This window comes from Moschus berezovskii, chromosome 18 (genome assembly GCF_049115385.1).
Source record: "Moschus berezovskii isolate FMDL1 chromosome 18, NW_MosBer_1.0, whole genome shotgun sequence".
Taxonomy (NCBI): domain Eukaryota; kingdom Metazoa; phylum Chordata; class Mammalia; order Artiodactyla; family Moschidae; genus Moschus; species Moschus berezovskii.
This window is the reverse complement of record NC_142477.1, coordinates 35,562,730-35,586,577: the sequence shown is the minus strand read 5'-3', so window position 1 is coordinate 35,586,577 and position 23,848 is coordinate 35,562,730. Positions and strand designations below refer to the sequence as shown.

Below are 23,848 nucleotides of genomic sequence, written 5' to 3'. Positions count from 1 at the left end.
TTCCTAGAACCTGTCACCAGTCATGGCTTGAGAGGGTCCCCCTTTCTCAGAGTGAGCCGCTCCCTGCAGCGGGAGGAGTGCCTGGGCTGAGGGCGGAGCATGCCCCTTGCAGCAGGGGGCCTTTGGTTCGCCTGGGTTGCAGTACTTCCGCCTCGCCAGGGATCCCACAGGGTCTGCGCTCGCTTTGGCAGCTCATGAGGCAGCTCCGTGTCCCTCAACAGCTCTCCCTCCATAGCTGGCAGTCAGCTCCATGTCTGCAGTGGCAGCCCTGCCTTCCTCTCACCTTGGCGCCTCCTCAGTCTCCACACAGATGTCCTGTGGGCAGAGACACCCAACATACCCAGTACTAATTTGCCATCTTTCTCTGTAACTCCAAACCAGTTACACTTTCTGAGTGTAGTGTGGAGTATCAGCTGGATTGCGTGTTCATCTCCAGCCCGGGCTGCGGCTGGCATTCCTGTGTATGGTTGATATTTACGTTGCAGGTGACTCGCAAGAGGATGCCCTCTCTGGACAGCTGAAATCCTCTCGGTTGACCTTTGACCTCGGGCCTAAAGGCTTGGTCAGCAGAGCAGGGCTGGGCTTTAGCCACTATCGAATCCTTAACCAGACCTTTACACAGGCACAAAATCCATACCTGCTCCAGCTAGCCTTCCCTTCCCCTCCATTCCAGATTCTACTGGAAGGTTATATTACTTTGCCCCCAAATCAGTTCTAATCTCCTTCTGGTCCTGAACAACAGAACAAACAAATGGAACTCCCCCTGTCTCTAGAGAAATGCTTGAAACACTTGACTGTCACTTATGGGCAGTCATGTGATTTCTTCTGTTGCCTGCCCTTTGTTCATTGAAATTCCCTTCTCCTGTGGTTTACCACATTCTGCTTCCTATTAGATTTGCAAATTTATTTCCCTTTTTGGATTGTAAAGCTCTTTGAAGGCAGACAAAGTGTCGTAGCCTTCTTTCCAGCCTCTCACAACCAAATTCAGTGTCGTCTTGCATGTGCCAAGTCTTTTATCAGTGTATGTTGAATAACTAACTGTCCATTTTTTCAAGTTTGAACTTTCTGTAATGATGGGAGCTGCCCGCATTTGACTATCCCGGTAGAGTAGGGCCTCCAGTCATTGCTGCACTGCGTGCAACTTGGGGAAGTTTCTCAGTCTCTCCAACCCTATTGTTAGTGGGGCTGGTCCTCATAACCTGTCCTGAGTGTGGTTGTGAGAATCAGATGACTTAATTCATGTAAAATCCTGAAATAATGAGCTTTACCCTAGTGATAGCCTCTATGATTATAGTAATAATAGCCTCTGTTATAATAATAACAGTAACGGTAATGATGATTTTATTATCATCCTCCAGGTTCCCAGCACTAAAGCCAAGTCATAAGGTATATGTTAGACCATCAGTGAGTCTGAATGTGACTGCTTAGACCTGAAGTGCTGGTGTTAAGACTAAATCAGTCTTTTTTGTTGTGAGCGTAACACATTGATTCCTTGGCATAACAGAGTTGACTGTATTCAGGTCTTTCCTATTGAAGGTATAATTTCCCTGTGTGAATTGCATGGCCAAGCTTAGCTGTCATCTGTAAGGTGGTTTCCATCATGTCTGGAAAACCTTCCTTCTCTTCTGCAGATATGGTGTTGGTCCTGTCACAACGGATGTGCCCTCTTGAAAATGTCGGCGCTGCCCAAAGAACAGGATGACGGCTTGCTGCAGATCCAGAAGAACTTCTTGGATAGGTCAGCACTGTTGCACATCTTGTTACCGTTTAGTTGGCTCGGTTGTTTTCCGGGAAGCTGGGAAAAGTTCTCGGGAGTAAGTCCATTTCATTTTACCTACTGATAAAGTCCTTGAGTGCCATGCCGGGAATACAGCTCAGCGAGGTTGTTTTTAATTTGAAAAGAGTCAGGATGACATGGTCCTGAAGTGCATCAACTGCATTGTATTGAGAGACACACGGCCGAAGCATTTAGGGGGAAGTAGAAGGAAATGGCAACCCACTCCAGTGTTCTTGCCTGGAGATTCCCAGGGACGGGGGAGCCTGGTGGGCTGCCGTCTATGGAGTCTCACAGAGTCGGACACGACTGAAGTGACTTAGCAGCAGCAGCAGTCTGATGTCTTTAATATTGACAGTTGTCAAATTTGGGTCAAGGTATAGATGTCACTGTGCTATTCTTTTCTGGCATGTTTGAAAATTCTCAAAATAAAAAAGCTAAACGTTTTGTTCACCCCTAAACTGGATGAATTTAAACACAAGAAAAGGAGTAGACTTAGGAGTTAAATTGCCTTGGTTCACATCCTGGCTCTTTCAGTTTATAAACTTGGTGGTTCTGCTCCTTGTCCCTGAGTTCCAGGCCCCAGCTGACCAGGAGTGGCCGCTGGGCAGCAGTTAGCTCACTGGGGAGGAGTCGGTGGGAGCTCTGCACACAGATCCTGGCACCTAGGAAGTGCTCAGGAGAAACAAACTGTTTCTGACTCAGGCCTGCTCTTCTGATCTCTTGTTTCTTTCTGATACCTAGGATTTACAAGACCATCCACAGGCCCCCCTATGAGACTGCTAAAACTGAAGACCTCTCAAACAACTTCCTGTCCCTGCAGGAGATACAGATGGCGTACTCTAAGTTCAAACAGCTGTTTCTGATAGGTGAGAAGAACCCTGAGCCAAAACTCACTGTCACGTAGAAAAAGACGTGCTGCATGGCTCGGGTGAAAGGTGGTGCCTGTCCCTGGGTTCCTCATGGTCGGACACAGCTAAGGGCGTGGGAGTCACAGAACAGAGGGGCTGGTTACCACGTGGCTGGTGGCCCTTCCCACATTTCCTCCCACCGTTTTCCCCTGGACTCTTGTCCTATTGCCCCTTCTCAGAGCAGTGAACACAGAGCCACCCTTCTCTCTTCCTTCCCCAGCTGTGAGCGTTGGGCTTCTTCTTTTAGAAGTTGTGGAACTATGCAGTACCTGTATTCCCCAGCTGTTTTGTAAGGTCGATGATCTGTTTGTTTTTCTTAGTCACTTATTGAATGGACTCCTCCACCACCAAGTGGAAATATTTTATTTTTCTGATTGAGCATATATATGTATATTACAGTGTAAAAAAACTCCAGTTAATCAGAAATGTACAAAGTAGAAAATTAAATATGTCCATCCTTGCTACTCCTCCTTCCCTGCCCAGGCTGCATAGTGTAAAGAGTTCAGACCTTGGATCAGATTTAATCAAGGTCGGTTACCTGTTGATTCTTTTCACTCCTTTTTTCTGGAGGCACCATGTGGCTTGTGGGATCTACTTCCCCAACCAGGGATTGAACCCAGGCCCTCAGCAGTGAAAGCACTGAGTCCTGATCACTGTATTGCAAGGGAATTCCCTATTCTCTTAACTCTTTTTTTTAAAAAAAAGATATTTTATTCATTAATTTATGTGTCTAGCTGCACTGGATCTTAGTTGCAGCACACAGGATCTCCAGTGTTCTTTGTAACATGTGAAATCTTTTAGTTGTGGCATGCAAACTCTTAATTGAGGTGTGCAGACTTTGTAGTTGCAACATATGGGATCTAGTTCCCTGACCAGGGAGTGAACCCAGGTCCCCTTCATTGGGAAGGATGAGTCTTAGCCACTGGACCACCAGGGAAGTCCCCTCCCTTCACTCTTTTTTTCAAATTTATTTATTTTTAATTGAAGGATAATTGCTTTACAATATTGTGTTAGTTTCTGCCATACATCGACATGAATCAGCCATTGAGACGCATATGTCTCCCTCTCTGTTTACTCTTGAATGTGTGTTTACCCTCTGAGATTTGTCACGCTTATTGCCAGTTTCCCAGCTTTTCCTTTTTAGCCTAGTGGTCTGACTTAGGATTTACTCAGTCATTCAGCCAATATGTGTTGCATTTCCATTATACACAACAGCTATGCCAGGCATTGGAGACAAAGATGACTGTGACACCAAGGGAAACCAGTGTACACCTCTAACTGGAACACACTGACAAAAAGCGGGCATGTTCTTTTGTCACCATGCAGCACTGGCAGAGGTATCTGCCTTCTCAGTGATTTGAGTTTGCAACTTTCACATGCAGTAGACTTCTGTAAAATGCAGTGCTTCTGTCTCCAGTTGGGTTGGGAGATTGTGTCCAGTGTGCAGGATACATATGTGTGTGTTTAAGACTCCAGTGGAAGCTAGCTCTCCCCTCAAGTTTCCACGGCATCAGGACATGGCCTGTTGCGTCTTCCGCTTCTAAGAGCAGCAGGCTGAATGTCGATGTGTCTGCCTAAAGATGTTTCTCTCCTTGTCGAGTTACAGGGTGGCCGTGGCTTGGTAGACGGATTGTAGGGCACTTTTTTACTTGTGCGAAAAAAAGTCTGTTTTTGACTACCACACCCTTCCAGAGGTTTACAGTTCAAAAACCACTTCAGCTGAAGGCTTGAAACGTGCTTTACTTAAACGGAGCCTTGTGCTGGATTCTCAGCCTAGTGTAGAGCCATGCCACTGAACAGCACAGGTTCTAGAGCGGCGTGTCCACAAACAGTGCCCGACTTCTTCACTCTGTTTCCTTTCTTTTCAGATAATAGTACTGAATTTTGGGACACAGACATCAAATGGTTTTCCCTGCTGGAAAGTAGCAGCTGGCTGGACATAATCAGGTATTTCAAGGCGTTGCTTTGCTCATAAATTTCACAGTTCTGTAAACCAGAGTGGTAAAGCAAACTGACAGATAATTTAACTGTTTTCTGTTTCACGGTTAAATATTCTTAGGTCACATGTTCTGTTCAGGGCTCAGCTGGATTTTACATTTGTTATTTATTATTTCTGTGCACGTCTGATCAGAATTTACGAATATGCTACCTGCCCACACAGATCTGATCCAGAGACTATGGACCAGGGATGGGAAGGCTGCAGAAAAGGGGGTGTGGGACCCCAACATTCTAATTGAGCTGCAGCACTCACCTCCAGGGAGGTGGCTGGGTGTTGGGAACGTGGGGGGATGCTCAGTTTTCCGGTTTTGTTTTTGTTTTGGGCAGGGGGTGCTTTGGTGACAATTAGGGATTGAACCTGCACCCTTGCAGTAAGTGTGGAGTCTTAACCACTAGACAGCCAGGGAGTTCCCAGATGCTGAGTTTTTATTGCATACTTTTTTAGAAGAATTCTCTATCTTTTATGTCTCTTATTAATTGTTTTTTTACTCTAATGAGTGCCAATTAGTCTTTTTCATTTTGGAGATTAAGTAGAGATTCTGAGAGAACAAAACTTTATTCCCTGTCCTACTTTCTGTTTTGAATAGCTTCTTTCCATTGCCCTTAAACAGAGGTGAGGGCAGAGGGAGGCACAGAACAAGTGTGATGCTTGGTGAGAGCCAGTGAGAGAATGGCTCCAGCCCCAGGGCGCCTCTGAGGAAAGGGCAGGCCCTCTCTCTCCACTCGCTCTGCGTTCTCCCTCAGACCTGCCTGGTTTGTACAGAGGAACCGCAGCCCTCCAAACCCTTCTTAGCAAATAGGTTTTGAAGAGCCTGCTGCATGTCCCATAATTTGAATATATAATTGAAAGTATTGTGATAGATGTTATAAAATAAGAGGCCCTTTGTTTCTATGGGGCTTGTAGAGAAGGTGCGCGTCCCTAACCGGGTGCAGAGCCTGGGGGAGGCACCCCTGAAGCAGGATTATCAGTCCAGATGGTGGAGCTGCTCATGGTGGCAACAGTTTCAAAGGGAATAGAGTGTCTAGAGAGACAAAGGGATTTCGGGACACATGGGCCTTTCCAGACAGGCGGATACATTTAGCCAATGATCTTGAATTAAACAAAATGGGCCTGTAGCACAGCCTCCAGATACAGACATTTTAGGGTCTTACTAGGACTCACTGCCACACGCAGGTATAAATCTTCAGTAAGAATTCCCAGGTTAGGAATCGTCTAAGAGCATTCTTACTTCCGACTTTGAAATTCCCTTCTGAAAACTGTAAGTTTCTAATAAGCAGATGAATGTCTTGCAGTACCTGAGTAGTGTAAACAATAATTTGTTTCTTTTATGGAGAATTTTAGTATGAGACAGTAAGTGAGATGGAAAACTGAAGATCAAGTTAGACTGCCTCTAAATTTTTTGTTGTTCATAATACCAAGCTCACGATCTATTGTCTGTTTTACTTGTCTCTCTCCTATACAGGCGCTGCCTGAAAAAAGCAGTAGAGATTATAGAATGTCTAGAAGCCCAAAACATGAACGTTCTTCTTTTAGGTAATACATTTAAAGCACAAAGGGTGGTTTCCTTTTTCCTTTACTTGGGGTTCTATTTCTGTATATAGAGATTTATGTAAGTGGAATTGTCTTATAAAAGGAGTGAGCTAGTGTAGAAATCCTTCTCATACTTTTTACCCTGACCTTGGAATCCTTGCCTTGGATTTCATTGTTATAGTTTTAAAATAAATTCCTTCACTTGGAACTTGGCAGACATATTCGCAGCCCAAGAAGGAATTGTTTGGTGTCTTTACCAAAGCTCACATTTCCTGATATTTTGGGGTTTTGTTTTATGCTAGCTCAGTTAAAGTTTGGATGACCTTTTTTGTATGAAGAGACCCGTGGATGGTTTAATTGTTGTTTTTACATCTTGTGTCTGACAACTTTGTGCACTTGTTGTAGAAACTGTGGTCCACGATTTCCTTTTCCTCAGTGGACTGAAGTTGTTGTCCCATGTGGGCTGGACACACACCCAGAATGTATAAGCCTCGTGCAACAAAGATTGTTGCTGGGATTGGTTCGATCTGAGCTAAAATATATCTGCCATTTTGAATATTTAAAGTTTCTTGTGGCCCCATGCTTTAAGCAGAGTGTCTCGTGCTGCCACACCCTCAAGCTTTTATCATTTAAGTGTCAGACTCCTGGGACTTAGCTTCTGTGAGCAAACTGGAAATGTGTCAGCCAGTGGCTTCTCTACCCTCTGACTTAAATTTTAACATGCTGACTGAGCACCTCCCACGTACAGAGCTCTATGCTTTTGCTTCTAGAAGTTTACACCCTATTGAGTTTGAGAGAGAGTCGGCATAAGGGTGTTATTGAAAGAGACCTGGTTAACAGCGGCCAAACAGTACCGAGTAACTGGTGAAAAGGAGGGATAAAGACGGGGGCGCTGAGAAGTACAAGTACTCAGGCCAGACTGCACCAACCCCAGAGGTGTGCGAAGTGAAGTGAGAATGGTCAGCGGATGAGGCTGAGCTCTGCCTCACTCCCTGACGGACCGCGGAGCTGTGTCTTCTCTGAAATCTCACTCTCTAGCCACTCTTCCTGGGACTTGTAGGTGTACTGATAACATACTTCATACGCAAGAAGGAAGATTCTCTTGAAAACTGAAACTTGTTTCAAAAGAAAGATGAATGTAAAAATCTGTTTCTTCTGAACCCTTGTGTTCCCATAGACTTATTTTTCTGGAGGAGATACAGGAGCACAGTAAGCTTGGCCCTGGAATGCTTCCTGGCCCGGGGGTCACAGGAGAGGTTAACAGTGCAAACACCTTCCTACTTAGGATTCATTCTGAAGTTTCTCTAACCCTGTGACTACCAGAACCATCATCCTTACGGACGTTTTAAAATAGCAACTTGAGTGGCACTTCTTTTTGTAAAGTAGAAACTACGAGGTTGTAGACCTTGACTTTCAGGGCTGTAAAATTCTTAAGACAAATGCCCAGATGTAGACGTATGTTGTTATTTGCTATGATTGATGGATGGTGAACAAGGATGTGAGCGGAGTTTTCATCATGTGAGTTTCGTACCATCGCCCAAGGGGTGGACACGTGGCTTATGCTTACTGGGGAGAGTTTCACCTCTAGGCTAAGCAGGCCCCTCTGTGCTCTCAGACAGAAATGGAAAGAGCCATGGAGATGACAATCAGAGCATTTTGGTGCAGTCCAGGAATGTTACCCTCTCTCCGAAGCAGAGGTAGTGTAGGAAAGATGGCTGAGAAGCAGCTGAGCCGTGAACTCAGGAATGGCGATCCTGACGCCCCAGCTGGGAGGGTTTTAAACTTGGCCTGTGGAGCCCAGCAAGCCGCCACACCTGTGCCGTCATAGTGTGGTGCATCTAACCCCTCCATGCTGACGCTGGGTTTGCCGCGTTGCATCTGTTCACCAGTAAGGAGTCCATCGCTAGCGCCAGTGTCCGTTGGAGCCGGTGCCAGCCAGGCTAGAAGCGATTGTCTCTCAAGCCGAACATGTAACCTTTTGCCACCAATGGCCCGGCCTTTTTGGGAATTAGAACTTGACTGTCGGGGTAGACGTTGGTGTGGGGGCCCTGCTTTTACCTGTGCCCTCCGCAGCTCTTTTAACACTTGGTCCCCTCTTTCCTCGCTGTGCTGTTGCCCGGCAACCCCCACCCCACCCACCACAGAGGACAACGCCTCCGACCTCTGCTGCCTCGTTTCTTCTCTGGTGCAAGTGATGATGGACCCCCACTGTCGAACCATTTTCGGTTTCCAGAGCCTTGTCCAAAAGGAGTGGATCATGGGTGGGCACTGCTTCCTGGACCGCTGCAACCACCTCCGTCAGAGCGACAAGGAGGAGGTGAGTGTCCGCAGCACAGACCTGGGCAGCCTCGAACAGGCAGAGCCCTGTCTCTCCTTTAATACCTGCACAGCGCACACCTTAGGAGCTTGGCAGGAAGGCAAGGACAGGTCACTGGTAGGTGAGTGTGAATGATTTAAACAGTGGAAACCCTTCCCAGGGAAAAGGGATATTTATTAGCAAGTGTGTTCGGAGCCTCCTCTTCTAAATTGTGTGTCCCACGGGTGTATTATAGTTCATGGTGGAAGTGATGTTGACTTTTAAAACTTAAATAAAAAAAAAAAAGAACTCAGTGGGACTCCCACAATTTATGATGTTAGTCTTTGCAAAAAAAGTAAATAGGGTACAGGTTTCCCCATACATACATAATAATACATAAAAATTACATAATAACACAAAGTAAATTTCCCTTGCAGTAAACCCTTTCAAAATAAAGCCCAGCGTTATGTGAATGCTGTCCATTACCTGGGCCTTCGCCATGATAGCTGCAGGCCTGGGCTTCTGAATTCAAGCACTGGAGAGATAGCAAGACGGTTCAGTTAGTGAAAATGAGCCCCCCCGCCCCAAACTGGGATGTACTTATCTCGGTTACAGCTGTGCCAACTGCTTTGGCTGCATTATTAACAACCATGGAAGAAAAAATGAAAACATGTGAACTGTAATTAAATCACCTGCAGAGCTAACATATGCTAGCAGGGCGACTGGTGGTTTTTCCTTCCCCAGATAATAGGCATGTCTGTCTGCGGTGCTGGACAGCTTGACACAGCGGCTCTGGAAACAGAGCTGAGGCTTCTGCCCATAAGGGCTTGGTGTGTCCTGGGAGACCAGGCCGCTCTTGCTGGGCCTGCAGATTTCTCTGAGGCCTGGTCTGCACTCATTCATGTCCCGTCAGGCTAATGGTGAATATGCGTCACCATCTTTCAGTCTTAGAAGGGACTTGCCTTTCTGAGAAACTAATCGAAAGGTTGATGGCACTCAAATGACAAGAGAGTTGATACTATGTTGGGAAGAGGGTGTTTTTCCACGTCTTGTGTAGTCTGTGTATCTTGAGAGCAGGGGGACAGACGGGCACCGTGTCTAAAGGGGAAGGAGCCCCAGAGATCCGCCTGCTCACCTGTACTTTCTGAGCCCATTTCCCTGACTGTGCTGTGAGATTCAGGTATTTTCCACTCTTATCTAATGCCACTGGACATAAAATGAGGTGTGAGATAAAGTTGCTACATATATCTTTCTTCACATCTCAACATCGACAACCTGGAGTTTTGATGGAAAACTGAGTGGTCCAGTTTGTGATGTAATTGACGCAGCACTGGACTGGGTCAAGAGCTGGACTGCCAGCCCCCGCCTCTCAGGAGCTGCGTGTGAGACCTCAGCCGGGCTCAGGAATGGAGTCACCGTGACACAGCCTGCCTTGTCCACCTGACAGGGTCACTGGTGACTCGAGGAGGAGCACTGGGGAACGACAAGGTGCCCTCAGAAACTCTGCTAAGAAAGAGCTTGCCTCTGAAGCTAATAAAAGAGGCCATCTATGAAAAAAGACGCGTTTGTGAAAAATGTTAGAAACTCATTTTTGCTGCTTCTGCTTTCTCCCATCCTCGTTCTCTTCTGGGCCCTCACTGTCAGGGCGGTGTATATAGTCGCTCAGTCTTTGAGACCCCATGGACTATAGCCCACCAGGCTCCTCTGTCCATGGGGATTCTCCAGGCCAGAATACTGGAGTGGGTAGCTTTCCCTTCTCCAGGGGATCTTCCCAACCCAGAGGTCAAACCCAGGTCTCCCACATTACAGGCAGATTCTTTATCGTCTGAGCCACCAGGGAAGCCCATTGGCAGGGCGGAGAAGGGAGCATTCCCCAAATTTGAAGAAACCAAGTAGTTTGGTGTTTTTTTGGTAATACAGTGCTACTAATGAGCAGAGTGGCATTCTCTGGTGGGGAATAGCGTTTCACTTGTTGAGGGTCAGAGTTAGCGTTCCCTGTCCTCAGGCTCAGTTGCAACTGCTCTTCTGCCAGTATCGATGGGCAAGGAGATTTTCCTTCTTCATCTCGGGACTGTCTTTCACATAGGGAACTACTGCCAAGTCCTGAGGTTAATCCACGGGTGTGTGGTTTTTTCAGTCAAGCATGTTTATCTCTGGGGTTGGGATGCAGTTGGGAATGGCAGTCACCTGGAATGTGCTTCCCAGAGCATGCGGTGCCCAGGAGAGGCTACTCCACAGCTGTCTGGTGGCTGCGGTGTACCCGGGATTGCTGGCTTCGGGCCGTTGGCGCCCCTCCATCACGTGCGTCTTGTCTTCACGTAGGCTCCCGTGTTCCTGCTCTTCTTGGACTGCGTGTGGCAGCTGGTGCACCAGCACCCCCCAGCATTCGAGTTCACGGAGACGTACCTGACCGTTTTGTCGGACAGCCTGTACATACCTATTTTTAGCACCTTCTTCTTTAATTCGCCTCATCAAAAAGATACGAACGTGGTAAGAGTCGCTCTTGGGAAGCCGTGAGTTACAAGTAAGATGTAAGAAGAGCGATGATGAAAATGGTATTTTCTTTGTAACAGTGATTACCCAGAGGGCCCCGTTCCAAGTGCTCTCCAGGTATTGATATGTAATCCTCAAGCCAGAATTATTATCATCTCTGAGAGTGAGTCAGTGACAGTCACCCTGGTCACAGGGTGAACATCGGGGCTGGGAGCCAGTGTGCGAGCTGGGGATTAAGCACATTAAAAGTGCTCTTTGTGAACAGCTCAGATGCCTTCTCTTCCACTTGACGGATGCCTGGAGTGACTCAGAAGAGAGTGGAGGCCGACCAGGAGAGCTCATCTTTCGCTCTCCACCTGAAACATCTTTATAGTCTCCCTTGAGGCCCTGCTCCTGGGGCTTCAACTCTGCACTGTCAGGGCTCCGACTAACCCTTTGGGGACCTGGGGTTTGCTAGAGCTGCCCTCCAGGTGGATCTTATTGCATCCCACAGGGAGTGGGAAACAGAGCCCAGGCCTCCAGTCACACAGCCTTGCTGCTCACCAGCCTCATAGCCTCAGGTGGTTCACTTCTGTTTTTCTAGCCTCCATTTCCCCAGTGGTAAACTGGAAAAATAGGAGCGACCTCATGAGGGTGTGATGAGTGTGTACAGCACAGTGGCCAGCGCAAGTGCTGCTGGAAGTAACGCGTCCTGCCTCCTCCCCACCTAAAGCCATCGGGGAGCAACCACCGACGGCCACAGCCTTCGCGTGCCGTGCTGAGGGCCTGGTCTCAGGGCAGGCCGGTGCGCCGTCCTGGAGCCTGCCTCTCTGCACTGTCTGCTTCCCTCAGCCCTCCCTGCAAACACCGTGACCTGTGCTTGTTTTGGCAGGGCAGGGAGAGCCAGGACTCACAAAGCAAGCCTTTGAATCTGCTCCCCGTGTGGGATTGGTCTGTGCAGTTTGAACCCAAAGCCCAGACATTGCTCACAAACCCTCTTTACGTGGAGAAGCCAAAACTGGAGAAAGTCCAGCGGAAAGGAACGCATTTCAAAGTAAGATTTGTGCGTGTCTAACGCCTGCGTCTGTGCAGAGATCTCCTTGTCTGGAAGGATTACATTTAACCTGTGGATTCTGGGCACAGTCACAGAGTCAAGGCTGTGATGGGCAGGTTGTCAGGACCCCTGAGCTTCCTTGCCTTTGGCAGATGCACATTTGTCCTGAGTGTCGCTGGGGACGCCACGGGGAATCGAGGGTCTCAGCCCTGCCCAAGTGTGATTGATAGGGCAGAGGGAGTGCTGATCACAGTGTGGGTTTTATGTCGTCTGTGTCAGTTTAGGTCTTCACGAGCAAGGCCTCTCTTCATGCTAAAAATGGTGTCTGACTGACATGTTCTGTCAGGGGCCACAGAGCTCTGGCACAACCACCTCCCCCCCATTTTGTTGGAGCTGGAAGACAGCCATGGGCACCATGTGAGCAGGCAGGCCTGGCTGTGTTCCAGTATTTACAGAGGCTGGCACGGGCCAGATTGGGCCCGTGGGCTGTTGTTTGCAGACCTGGGCTTAAATGACGAACATCAAATTATTTGGGTTTCCCTTTAGATATTTGTTACTGATTTTACTAGTTATTAAAACTCCGACATTCCCTAGATGACGTATGATGTACATGGTATTTCTTGCTCTGTCTCCTGACTTGGGAGCCCCCCACAAAGAGGAGAGCAGCGTGGTCAGTGATGGTCACTCGCAAGTCAGAGCTTGTCACTGCCTTCTCCACCACCATCTTTCTGGTTCAGAAGTCCTGAGGGGCTCCTAGGGGCCTGGCCAGTTCTGGTGTGGGAGATGGCTCCATTCTAAAGGGGCTTGGGGACCCATGAGTCAATGCCAACACTCACAGAAGGTGCCTCTCTGGCTGCCACTTCACCCCTTCAGGGGTCCTCAGGCCCAGCCAGGGTGTTAGCGCTCCTGGTTCAACCTCTGTCCTGTCTGCTGGGCCAGAACCGCCCTGCGCTGCAGCACAGCCAGGCCGGAGGTCAGGTTTGTCGGGGTGCTGTGCCCTCTGGTGGCTGCACACACACCTCCCACCAGGTCAGGATGGCCCAGCTGCCCCCACCAGAGGAGCAAGGGCCCTCAGAGGTCTGAGGGAGGAAATGAAAGCTCTACCCGTAAATCCATTTCTCTGTCCAGACCCCGTTTTTCTGAGGGTCTCTTCTCATAGGTGGGAGCAGAGAACCTAAGGGCCCAGGTTCCAGGAGCTGGCCCGTGGGAGAGGCTTGAGCTGCAGGTCAGAGCATCTGAGGTTGTATTAACTCATGGAGGGCCAGCACTGGGCCGATGAGAACCTTTGAGGCCGTTGGGTGAGGAGTCCTTGTGTCAGGCTTGGGCCTCTTGTTGGGGGACAGGCAGCCTTGGGAGACATTCTGTAGAGACCAAAGAGCCGTGGCCAACCACGGCTGCCCTGGGAATGCCCAATGCGCTGCCCCAGGAATTACCCCTCGAGACCGTGGGGTCCGCTCAGGTGTGGGGTTCCAGCCTCAGCCCCAGGCCTTGACCAGGCTACTGGGACACAGTGCTGCCCCCACCTGGCCTGTCCAGAGCGCTCCATTCACTTTGGGCTTGAGAGAAGGGCTTCCAAGACAGGGAGGGCTCTGTTAAGAGTCCGGGCTCCCTCCAGAGCCAGACTGTGTAAAACCACACCTGGCACTTGGTAGCTGGGGCCTTGGCGGTTGACTTAACCACTATGCCTTAGTTTTCTTCTGTGTAAAATGGGGCAGTAATGGTGGCTCTGAGAACTGGGTGAGTGGTTGCATGTTCAGCACTGAGCATGGAACCCGGCAGGCAGTGAAGGTCCCACCTGCCTCCCTTATCCCTGACTCACCTGGGTCACTGGGCAGAAGAGGCCGGCCCCCAGCTCTCCTGCCCGCAGATGGAAAGTCAGAGATCCTGGTCGTCTCTGACCTGGGGTATTGTGAATTGTTTTGCTTTCTATGTTATATTTTTATTGTTTGTTCTACACTCCATAATAAATACGAACCAGTGGTAGGAACATGTTACAGAGTTAGGACCCTAGCCCCAAAATAAAACTTCTATCTCTTCTTATTTCACATGACACCTCAGGAGTACAAGAGATGGGGAGAAACAGCTCCTCCTCAGATTTTTACCTTTATCTTCGGGCACCAAGGATCTGTTGCAGCCGTCCTGACCATCCTCACAACCCTCTCCCAGTGCATCCCAAAATACAGCACCTAGCTTTGGCTTCAGGTGGAATTCCTGAGAAGGACAAGTGTGTAGTTGCTCTCTCTTTTTTTTTTTTTTGTAGTTGCTCTCAACATCTTCCACCCTGTGCAGCTCGTCGACAAGAACACCCGGCCCATTTAGACAGTCCTCAAGTTCCTTTTGGAGAAGGAAATGGCAACCCACTCCAGTGTTCTTGCCTTGAGAATCCCGGGGACGGCAGAGCGTGGTGGGCTGCCGTCTATGGGGTAGCACAGAGTCAGATACAACTGAAGTGACTTAGCAGCAGCAAGTTCCTTTTACTCCCATCTGTCTCTTTGTCCAAAAGAACCTTTCTGACTTAGGCTTGACCTCCAACTGGATGCCTGATCTCCCACAAGTTAAGCCTGTAAGTTATTTCGTTGGAGCGACAGGCTCTTTGGGTCGTTGGCACTGCTTCCACACAGGTGTTCAGAATATTGTGGAAGCGAGCCCCCTGAGTTTCTCAAAGAAGAAACCTTCTGCTCCCTTCATGGATGAATAGGCCTCATCTCCAGACTCCCCTGACTCGTCATTTTCCCCTCTTTTTATTCACTCATTTACCGGCTGCGCTGGGTCTCTGCCGCTCCACTCTGGCTTTTCTCTAGTCGCGCTGAGCAGGACTGATCTGGGCTGCAGTGCGCAGGCTTCTCGTTGCGATGGCTCCTCTGGTTGCAGAGCTCCAGAGCCTGGCCTCAGTAGTTGTGGCAGACGGTCTCACGTGCCTCTTGGCATGTAGAATCCTCCCGGACGAGGGGTCGAACCCATGTCCCCTGCATTGGCTGGCGAGCTCCTAACCCCTGGGCTACCAGAGAGGTCCTCATCTGCCTGTCTTAACTTCAGCTTGTTCTTCCCGAGTGCTTAGTACCCTGCGCCTGGTCCCACCCATTTGTTTACCAGCGTGCATCTGATATGCTCATCGTGGAATAAACAGGCATCCCCCACCCACCCACTGCCACTTTTTCTCTGTGTGTGATGGCATTGTGATGAATTTACGTTCACAGGGCAGTTCTCATGACTCTTCTTAAAGTAAGATTATGCTTTTTTTTTGTTTTTTTGGATGGAAACAACTGTCACTGTGCTCTTGGGCTAACCAGAGACTTTTTTATTTGTGTTTTCTCTCAAAGCATCAAAGACAACTTTCTCTGCCCCTCACCCAATCGAAATCATCTCCCAAAAGAGGATTTTTCAGGGAAGAAACGGATCACTTAATTAAAAACCTGCTGGGCAAGAGAATCAGCAAACTGATCAACTCCTCGGAGGAGCTGCAGGACGGCTTCCGGGAGTTCTATGACAGCTGGCACAGCCGGCCCCCCAGCTACCAGGGGCTGCTGCTGCCTCACCTCGAGGGCCCGGAGATCAAAGTCTGGGCCCAGCGCTACTTGCGCTGGATTCCGGAGGCCCAGATCCTGGGTGGCGGCGGAGTGGCCACCATGAGCAAACTCTTGGAGATGATGGAGGAAGTCCAGCGCCTTCAGGAGAAAATCGAGGCGAGACACCACAGCCAGGAGGCCCCCCAGGCAGAGGCCGCCTCGCCACAGAGGACCTCGGGCCGCCTGTCCTCCCTGTTCCCTTTCGCGCTGCTGCAGCGCCATTCCTCCAAGCCCGTCCTGCCCACCAGCGGGTGGAAAGCCCTGGGAGATGAAGACGACTTGGCCAAGCGAGAAGACGAGTTCGTGGACCTAGGGGACGTGTGACCGGCCTGCTCGGTGGCGGGGAGAGAGGACCGTCGTGGGCTGGGACCGGAGGTTGGACACGTCTGCTCTCCACGTTGTTTGTTGCGCTGAAGCCGCAGGGGAAGCCTGGGTCTTCTGGAAAAGAGCTGGTTCTCATTTCTCCCCTCCTCAGTTCTGAAAGACTATGCAGTTGAAACCTGTATCTCGAGTATTATTGAAAGGAGTTAGTACGTGACCCGTAATACAGCTGTGGCCAGTGTCCTCTGTGTTAGCATCACTCAGACCCCACGGTAGCTACTTTACCACTTAGAAAGGGCTTTGGTTAGCTGTGCTTGGACACCATACGGTCCTCACATCTTTCCTGTGCCAACGTGCTTTATCCAGTCGTCAGGAGTAGCATCTCTCTAGCCCCATCCCGGTTCAGAGCAAGTTCAGCTTTACATGGTGTGTGTGTGTGTCAGAGCAAGTTCAGCTTTACATGGTGTGTGTGTGTGTCAGAGCAAGTTCAGCTTTACATGGTGTGTGTGTGTGTTGGATTAACAGATTCAGGTAGTGGTGTTAAGATGTGTGACCTTCACTTCCAAACTGTAGCAGTTTTCCTGTGTTCTCTTGCCATGCGTGTCACCAACATCCTCAGACTGTGTCACTTTATGTGGGGGCGGAGGGCTGGCACGCGGCCGACAGCTCCAGGTCCCCCCGCCGCCCCACCCTGCCATGGGCTTTGCACCGCTTTCCACCGTCCCTTCACACTCCCCGCCTTGGCGTACCTCGTCCTGGGATCTTGCTGCTAAGCCTGTGGGTCAAACTGGGGGAATCTCTTAGGTTTGCCCAGAGGAGCCTCCATTCTCCTGGAGGCACGCAGTGTTTGAAAGAAGTTGCTTCGCCTTTTTCCAACAGCATGCTGAGGCTTCAGAGCATCTGTGACCTCCGTCCTTAGGGGGTTTCCCCAGTTTCTGCTACCTTGCAGACCAGTAAAGAAGATCACTGTTGAACGCGGCTGTCGTAGGGAAGCGGTCAAGCATGAGTCTCAGAAGTGATGGTGACCACACAGTACCTCAGCGATTTAAAAAGCCATAGAAGAAACTTGACTATGCCTGGTAACCTTCCTGGATCTGCTGTTTAAATGATCTATAGTTTTTAAGTGCCAGAACAGCACACTTAGTCAGGACCCGTTTTTTCATTCTCCGTGGAAACTTGCTCAGTTCCACAAAAGGAAGTGGGAAAAATGATTGATCTCACGTCAGAATGTTCCCTATTAGAAGTTTGCCTTTTATATCTGTTTGCTCTCCAGTATGGATTCCAATTTGAACATTTCCTGTTTAAAAAAGCTTTCAGTTGCTGAAGGGCAATAAAAAAATTTGAAACTGTTGACAAAGAGGAGTTTCTCGGTTTGCACTGAATTGTCTTTTGTACACCACAAGAAATTGCTTTGCAGTCCTTCCCACGCCATGCTGATGCTCAAGCCTTGTTGGTCTGTTAAGACGTTGGAGGTTGAGGGGAGGGCAGGATTCATGCGTCTGGGACCAAACACATGCTCAGTCTTGGTTGCCTTAAGAGTCTCACTAGTACGGTCAGTGTAGGCTTGCAGTGGGGACTTTAAAACGACCCCAATTCATTGGCTATGTTCTGTGGGCCTTCTTAAATGAGCGCTAATCTTCTTTCCTTGCCCCACTTTCTCCCAGATACACTATGGAGTTAACTAGTTTTGTGATCATATTATAATGGGAATATTTATACAGTAGCCTCTTCAGTCTTAAGATCTTAGTAATTTTCATTCCAAAAATGCCCGGTGTGATGCTTTACAGTCCATAAAGTATGGTTTAAAGGCACAAGGTCATGGCCCTTGTCATAGCAGTTGAATGTGCATTGAAATATTTTTCTATGATTTTTTTAAAATAAAATTACAATAGAAAAATAAGCTGTTTTAACATGTAAGGTCATGACAGTTTATGTATTTATATCAGAAATGAGATTTCTATAAACTTGTATTTGTGTACAGGATTCTCAGTGGATTTATATATTGTGACATTTTTATTCAAGATCGAGATATGGATTATGGTTAACAGTTAAAGCTAAAATGAGATCATTTACTTTGTCTAAAATGCTGCACTGTGCACGTTTGGAAATGTATATTAATTTCCTGTATATAATATCTTGAGTTTGTTTATACCTCCAAGTTTTTACACTGAAAAGAAATTAGCTTTAATTACATTAGAAACTTTTTTTTTTTAAAGGGAATAAGCTGTTGGGCTAAATCTGTATAAATGTGCTTTTTATTTTCTGGATGTACAATGAAAGTTTATACTTGTATTTCACTGCATCATATCTGATTGCAGAAATTAAAGCACAATTTACAATACTCTGTTTGGTGTGGTTGGTATAACATGGAATAATTATTTTCATTTATTCATTGTGTGTGTCACGGGGGAGATGGTTGATTTGTTAGTGGGTGGATGGAAAGCCAATAACTGAATAGAGATTTAAAATTTGATAAAATACTGACAAAAAATAAAATAGGGTAGGACCCTATAGGGTAAAGAGGTGGCGCTAGTGGTAAAGAATCTGCCTGCCAGTGCAGGAGACTTGACTCAGGGTGGAAGATCCATTCCCTGGAGGAGGGCATGGCAACCCACTCCAGTGTTCTTGCCTGGAGAATCCCCATGGACAGAGGAGCCTGGCGGGCTTTGGTCCACAGGGTCGCACAGAGTTGGACAACTGAGGTGACTTAGCATGCATGCCTTCAGGGTAAGTAAAGGGAGAGAGTTTTTTAATCCCTGAAATTAAATATCACTGCCTCTTTGCTTTTGTGGGGATATATAAAATGAGGATAACTGTCGATGGAAGGGGTTTGATGAAAGAGAAAAGGCTTCATTGCCTGCCTCCGAGTAAGCAGGCTGGCCTGGTGGCATGGTGTGTACAAGGAGGACTTCCTCCTCCTTCATTTGTTCAGCGTCTGTCTGCGAGATTGAGACCGATCGCTGTTGGTTGAGAAGCTCTGTCCCTGCCCTCTCCCCCGGCTCCGCTCAGCCCTCTGTTGCTGTGGGCCAGGCCTGTCACAGGGCTGGTTCTGAGCCATCCCTGGAGCTCCGTGTGCTCCCACTGCTGCCACATTGCCCTCACGTGTCAGGTACTTGATATTTATATTAAACTCCCGTTAGAAGTTCTGGCCCCTACAAGTTAGCAGTGCACACATGCTAAGTCACTTTAGTTGTGTCCGACTGTGACCCTATGGACTGTAGCCTGCCAGGCTCCACTGTCCATGGGATTCTTCAGGCAAGAATACTGGAGTGGGTTGCCCTTTACTTGTCCAGGGGATCTTCCCAACCCCGGGATCCGAACCACATCTCTTACGTCTCCTGTATTGGCAGCAGGTTCTTTACCACTCGCGCCACCCGGGAAGCCCTGAGGTTAGCTGACTCCAGTCCTGTTTTCCACATTTCTAAACAGGCTCTTGGACTTGGGAGTATTCCCTCTCTCCGGGTTTTGCTTGTTCCTGGATTTCCAAGTGAGGGCGGTGGGGGACTGAGGGAAAGCAGGATGGGGAGAGGAAGAGTGAGCATTTCATTTCCCATCCAGTGTGAAACAGGACAGTGGGGAGAGGTGGCTCCTGCTGAGAACAGACTACCTGGCTCCTGTGTCACCTCCTGTCCTGGAAGGTGAGTGGAAGGGCAGAGGGAACCTGGACAGCCCCTCCCGTGGTTGTGCTCACTGTTTCTCAACAGGAGGAGAGTCTCAGCTGTGCTTGTGCCCTGCTGGGCCCTAGGGTATTTGTGAAGCCCACCCTGGGGCAGGACCCCTGCAGGGCCAGGGGACAGGGCCTTCAGTGACAAGTCCTTCCACATCGACCCTTCTGGCAACCATCCCCAGACACACTCGGCCTTAAAAATATTAGATGGGGGTGGGAAAGAGAAGGCCCTGTTTGTGCCATGGGCTCCAGTATAACCAGGTATTGTGCAAGGGCTTATTCGGGAATGTACTGACAATCAGGCCGGCCATGGGTAATAACAAAATAACTGGTTAAGGGTCATTTATATATTGAACATGAAAGTTATTTTTGGTTCTGTATCTCTGAAAACAGATAACTTGGTCTATTTCGTGGTTCAGGCCCAGGTTCTTTTAAATTCTTTGGTCTTTAATCTTCCCATGACACCATCTGCCTTTAGCAGTTTAAGGATACGAAGGTATGTAATCATATGGAGATATACACAGTCCTAACCAGTGGACAGTCAGAGAAGTCTGGCTTTTTTAAAAAATCTAGTTTTGCTGGTCAGTCCAGTTTTTGTTAACTTTTTTAAAAAAAATTAGGTTTGAATATTCCTTTTGTGAAAAGCTATGTGACATTTGTTTGTTTTAGTCTTGAATGGAGAACTTTTCAAATAATCAGAGGCCTGGGGCAGGCGAGTGCACTGCTAATCCTCAGCGCTGAAAGGGCACAGCTTCCCACACTGAAAGGGCACAGGGCGTGCCATTCCTGGGCTGGGAGGGAATGCAGAAGGGCGACATTTCATCCCTGAGACTGACCTGAGGACCTTGGCCTGGAATGCATTGCCGCAGGGAGAGCTGAACACAGCCCAACCCAAACTATACCTCGATTGGAGAACAGTGTATCAGGGTGAGGGTGGAGGTGTGGGGGCAGGGATGGGCTGGGGAAGGGGCAGGAGGACTTGTTCCAGAATGATGGCAGCATTCTACATCTTTATTTCATTTTTTTTTATTCTTAGCTGCACTGGGTCTTCATTGCTGCGAGTGGGCTTTCTATAGTTGCGCTGAGTGGAGGCTACTTCATCATTGTGATGGCTTCTCTTGTTGCAGAGCATGGGCTCTATGGTGTGCGGGCTCAGTAGTGGCGCACAGGCTTAGTTGCCCCGGGTCATGTGGAATCTTCCCAGAACAGGGATCGAACCTGTGTTGCCTGCATTAGCAGGCAGGTTCTTAACCACTGGACCACCAGGGAAGTCCAGCATTCTACATTTTTTTTTAATTAATTTTTTTAATTGAAGGATAATTGCTTTACAGAATTGTGTTGTTTTCTGTCAAACCTCAACATGAATCAGCAATAGGTATACATATATTCCCTCCCTTTTGAAACTCCCTCCCATCTCCCTCCCCATCCCACCCCTCTAGGTTGATACAGAGGCCCTGTTTGAGTTTCCTGAGCCATACAGCAAATTCCCATTGGCTATCTATTTTACACATGGTAATGTAAGTTTCCATGTTACTCTTTCCATACATCTCACCCTCTGCTCCCCTCTCCCCATGTCCATAGTCTATTCTCTATGTCTGTTTCTCCATTGTTGCCCTGTAAATAAATTCTTCAATACCGTCTTTCCTGATTCTGTATATATGCATTAGTATACTATATTTATCTTTCTCTTTCTGACTTACTTCACTCTGTGTAATAGGCTCTAGGTTCATCCTCCTCATTAGAACTGACTCAAATGCCTTCCTTTTAAGGCTGAGCAATAATTCCATTGTGTATGTACCACAGCTTTTTTATACATTCATCTGTCGATGGACATCTAGGTTGCTTCTATGTTCTATCTATTATAAACAGTGCTACAGTGAATGTTGGGGTACGTGTGTCTTTTTCAATTTCGGTTTCCTCAGGGTATACAGCATTCTATATCTTGATAAGCATTTGGCTTATACAGGTGTGCGACAAATCTCAGTGAAATTACATTTAAGCTGTGTTTCACTGTATTTAAATTTTGCATTAAGAGAATATTAAGCAAATCTTGAACTCTAGTTTATGATACCGCCAACAAATTATTTTTGGGGAAAGGCTCTGTTGTCTGCATTTTACTTGCAATGGCACCAGCAACATGAGGGATTAATGGCTGGGTAGAGGGGTGGACGTGGCCGGACATGTGATAAAGTGAATAACAGTAGATAAAATGACAGTGACGTGAGCTCGAGCTGGGTGTGTGGGAGCACGAGTGTCCACAAAATTCTTTAAAACTGACTGTTTCGAAGTTTTCATAATGTTGGATTTGGGGGACTTCCCCAGCAGTCCAGTGATTAAGACTCTTTGCTTCCAATTCAGCGCCCATGGGTTCAATCCCTGGTCAGGGAACTAAGATTTCACATGCCATGCAGCATGGCCAAAAAGTGGAAAAAAAAGTTGGATTGTTGTGCAGGAGGCCATGCCTTCAGCATGCAGGAGGAGCCTTTTTCTCCAACTAGAGACTGAATCTGTACCCCATGCAGTGGAAGGGTGGCATCTTAACCAGTGGACCACCAGGGAATTCTATGGAAAAAATTTTAAATAAATCCTTCAAGAATTAATTCTAAACAGAGGGGGGAAAGGTGCCTAGGACTATATCAGTCTTTTATGAGAGAAGAGAAACCCTATCTTTATAAAACTACCTGGCCACCAGGAAGATGTAATGAAACTCAGAGAAGGAACCGGAATGTTCCTGTTCTCCCTCCCCCCACCGCCCAGAGCCCCCTATTTCTGTTTCCATCATCTCTGCACCATCATCTTCTGTTGCCTGGATCATCATTCTAAACTCCTTTCTCTCTGCTTTTGGTCCCTTCTCTCATGTTGCCAGTGAATCTTCCTAAAGTCGTCATGTGATTTTTTTTTTTCTTCTTCTTGGCTTGAAAACATGTGATGGATGCGTCCATTAGAACTCTGGGTTACAGTATCTTAAGCCAAAAAGAGAGACTGTGAGTTTGAAGGTGGGGGTCAGAGATGCTGCTGGATCTCTGTTCCTGAAGCCCACATAGTCTCTCTCTCTCTCTCTTTTTTAATTTGGCTGCTCAGGGTCTTAGTTGCAGCAGGTGAGTTCATTGCAGCATATGGGATCTTTAGTTGCAAAATGTAGGATCTAGTTGCCTGATCAGGGATCAAACCTGGGTCCTGCAATGAAAATGTGGAATCTTAGCCATAGGAAGACCAGGGAATTCTCCCTGAAGCCCATGTAGTCTATTCTGAGCATTCTTTGCTGTTCTTGGGTCTGCATACCAGCTTTCTTGTCTTCCCAGTTGATGAAATGGAATGAAACTCCCACAGCAACTGTTTTCAAGAGACCAGTCAGATTGAATTGGAATCTTGGTCCCATTCCAGATCCGGGGCGGAGAGTCTGGGCCAGCCAGCTGTGGGGAGGGGTCTTCACTGGGCCACTCCCCCCAGCTCTGAGTGTGCTGTGTGCTTGCCTGCCCAGCACAGATGCCAGCTGCTGCTGCTGCTGCTGCTTCTGCTAAGTCGCTTCAGTCATGTCCAACTCTGTGTGACCCCATAGACAGCAGCCGACCAAGCTCCACCGTCCCTGGGATTCTCCAGGCAAGAACACTGGAGTGGGTTGCCATTTCCTTCTCCAGTGTGTGAAAGTGAAAAGTGAAAGTGAAGTCGCTCAGTCGTGTCTGACTAGTACCGACCCCATGGACTGCAGCCCACCAGGCTCCTCCGTCCATGCGATTTTCTAGGCAAGAGTACTGGAGTGGCTTGCCATTGCCTTCTCCGACAGCTACTCACTGCTTATTCATTGTGAGGCAGTCATCTTTCCCTGTCAAATTCTCAAGTTTCATCATATTATGAATGTCGCATTTCTGTGTTTTTCTACATTGACTGACAGTGGCCCCCATCAGGGGCTGAGGAGTGTGATAGTTAAGGGGTGGCCTCTCTAGAACCAAACTACCTGAATCTGAACCCCTGATTCACAACTTACGAATTGTGGGACTTGGCTGAGGGAATTACTGCCCCTCCTTTAAAATGGCAGCATTCACAGAACCCATCTCATTGGAGCTTTGGAGGATTAATGATGAGTTCCTCTTAAGTGTTTATTACATAGTAGATGTTCAACAAATGTTAGCTATTATTATGTGGTCATTTAAATACTTTATGTAAACAGAGGGGTGTGTGTGTGTGTGTGTGTGTGTGTGTAAACTTAACCAGGAGCAGTTAACGTTTGAAATACCCCAAACAGGAATCCAAGTTCCAA

General features: G+C 48.0%; 1 protein-coding gene across 1 annotated transcript in view; it reads left to right on the top strand.

The window, feature by feature from the left end:
• The window catches only part of MTMR12 (myotubularin related protein 12), a 68,376-nt gene extending 50,112 nt beyond the window's left edge, over positions 1-18,264 (top strand). Inside the window, exons 9-16 of the mRNA XM_055422218.2 lie at positions 1,632-1,738; positions 2,519-2,643; positions 4,554-4,632; positions 6,147-6,217; positions 8,359-8,531; positions 10,833-11,000; positions 11,875-12,036; positions 15,357-18,264. Of these exons, the coding sequence (XP_055278193.1) occupies positions 1,632-1,738; positions 2,519-2,643; positions 4,554-4,632; positions 6,147-6,217; positions 8,359-8,531; positions 10,833-11,000; positions 11,875-12,036; positions 15,357-15,926 (1,455 nt within the window). The 3' untranslated portion in view covers positions 15,927-18,264. The remainder of the gene's footprint in view (positions 1-1,631; positions 1,739-2,518; positions 2,644-4,553; positions 4,633-6,146; positions 6,218-8,358; positions 8,532-10,832; positions 11,001-11,874; positions 12,037-15,356) is intronic.
• Positions 18,265-23,848: the final 5,584 nt, after the last annotated feature.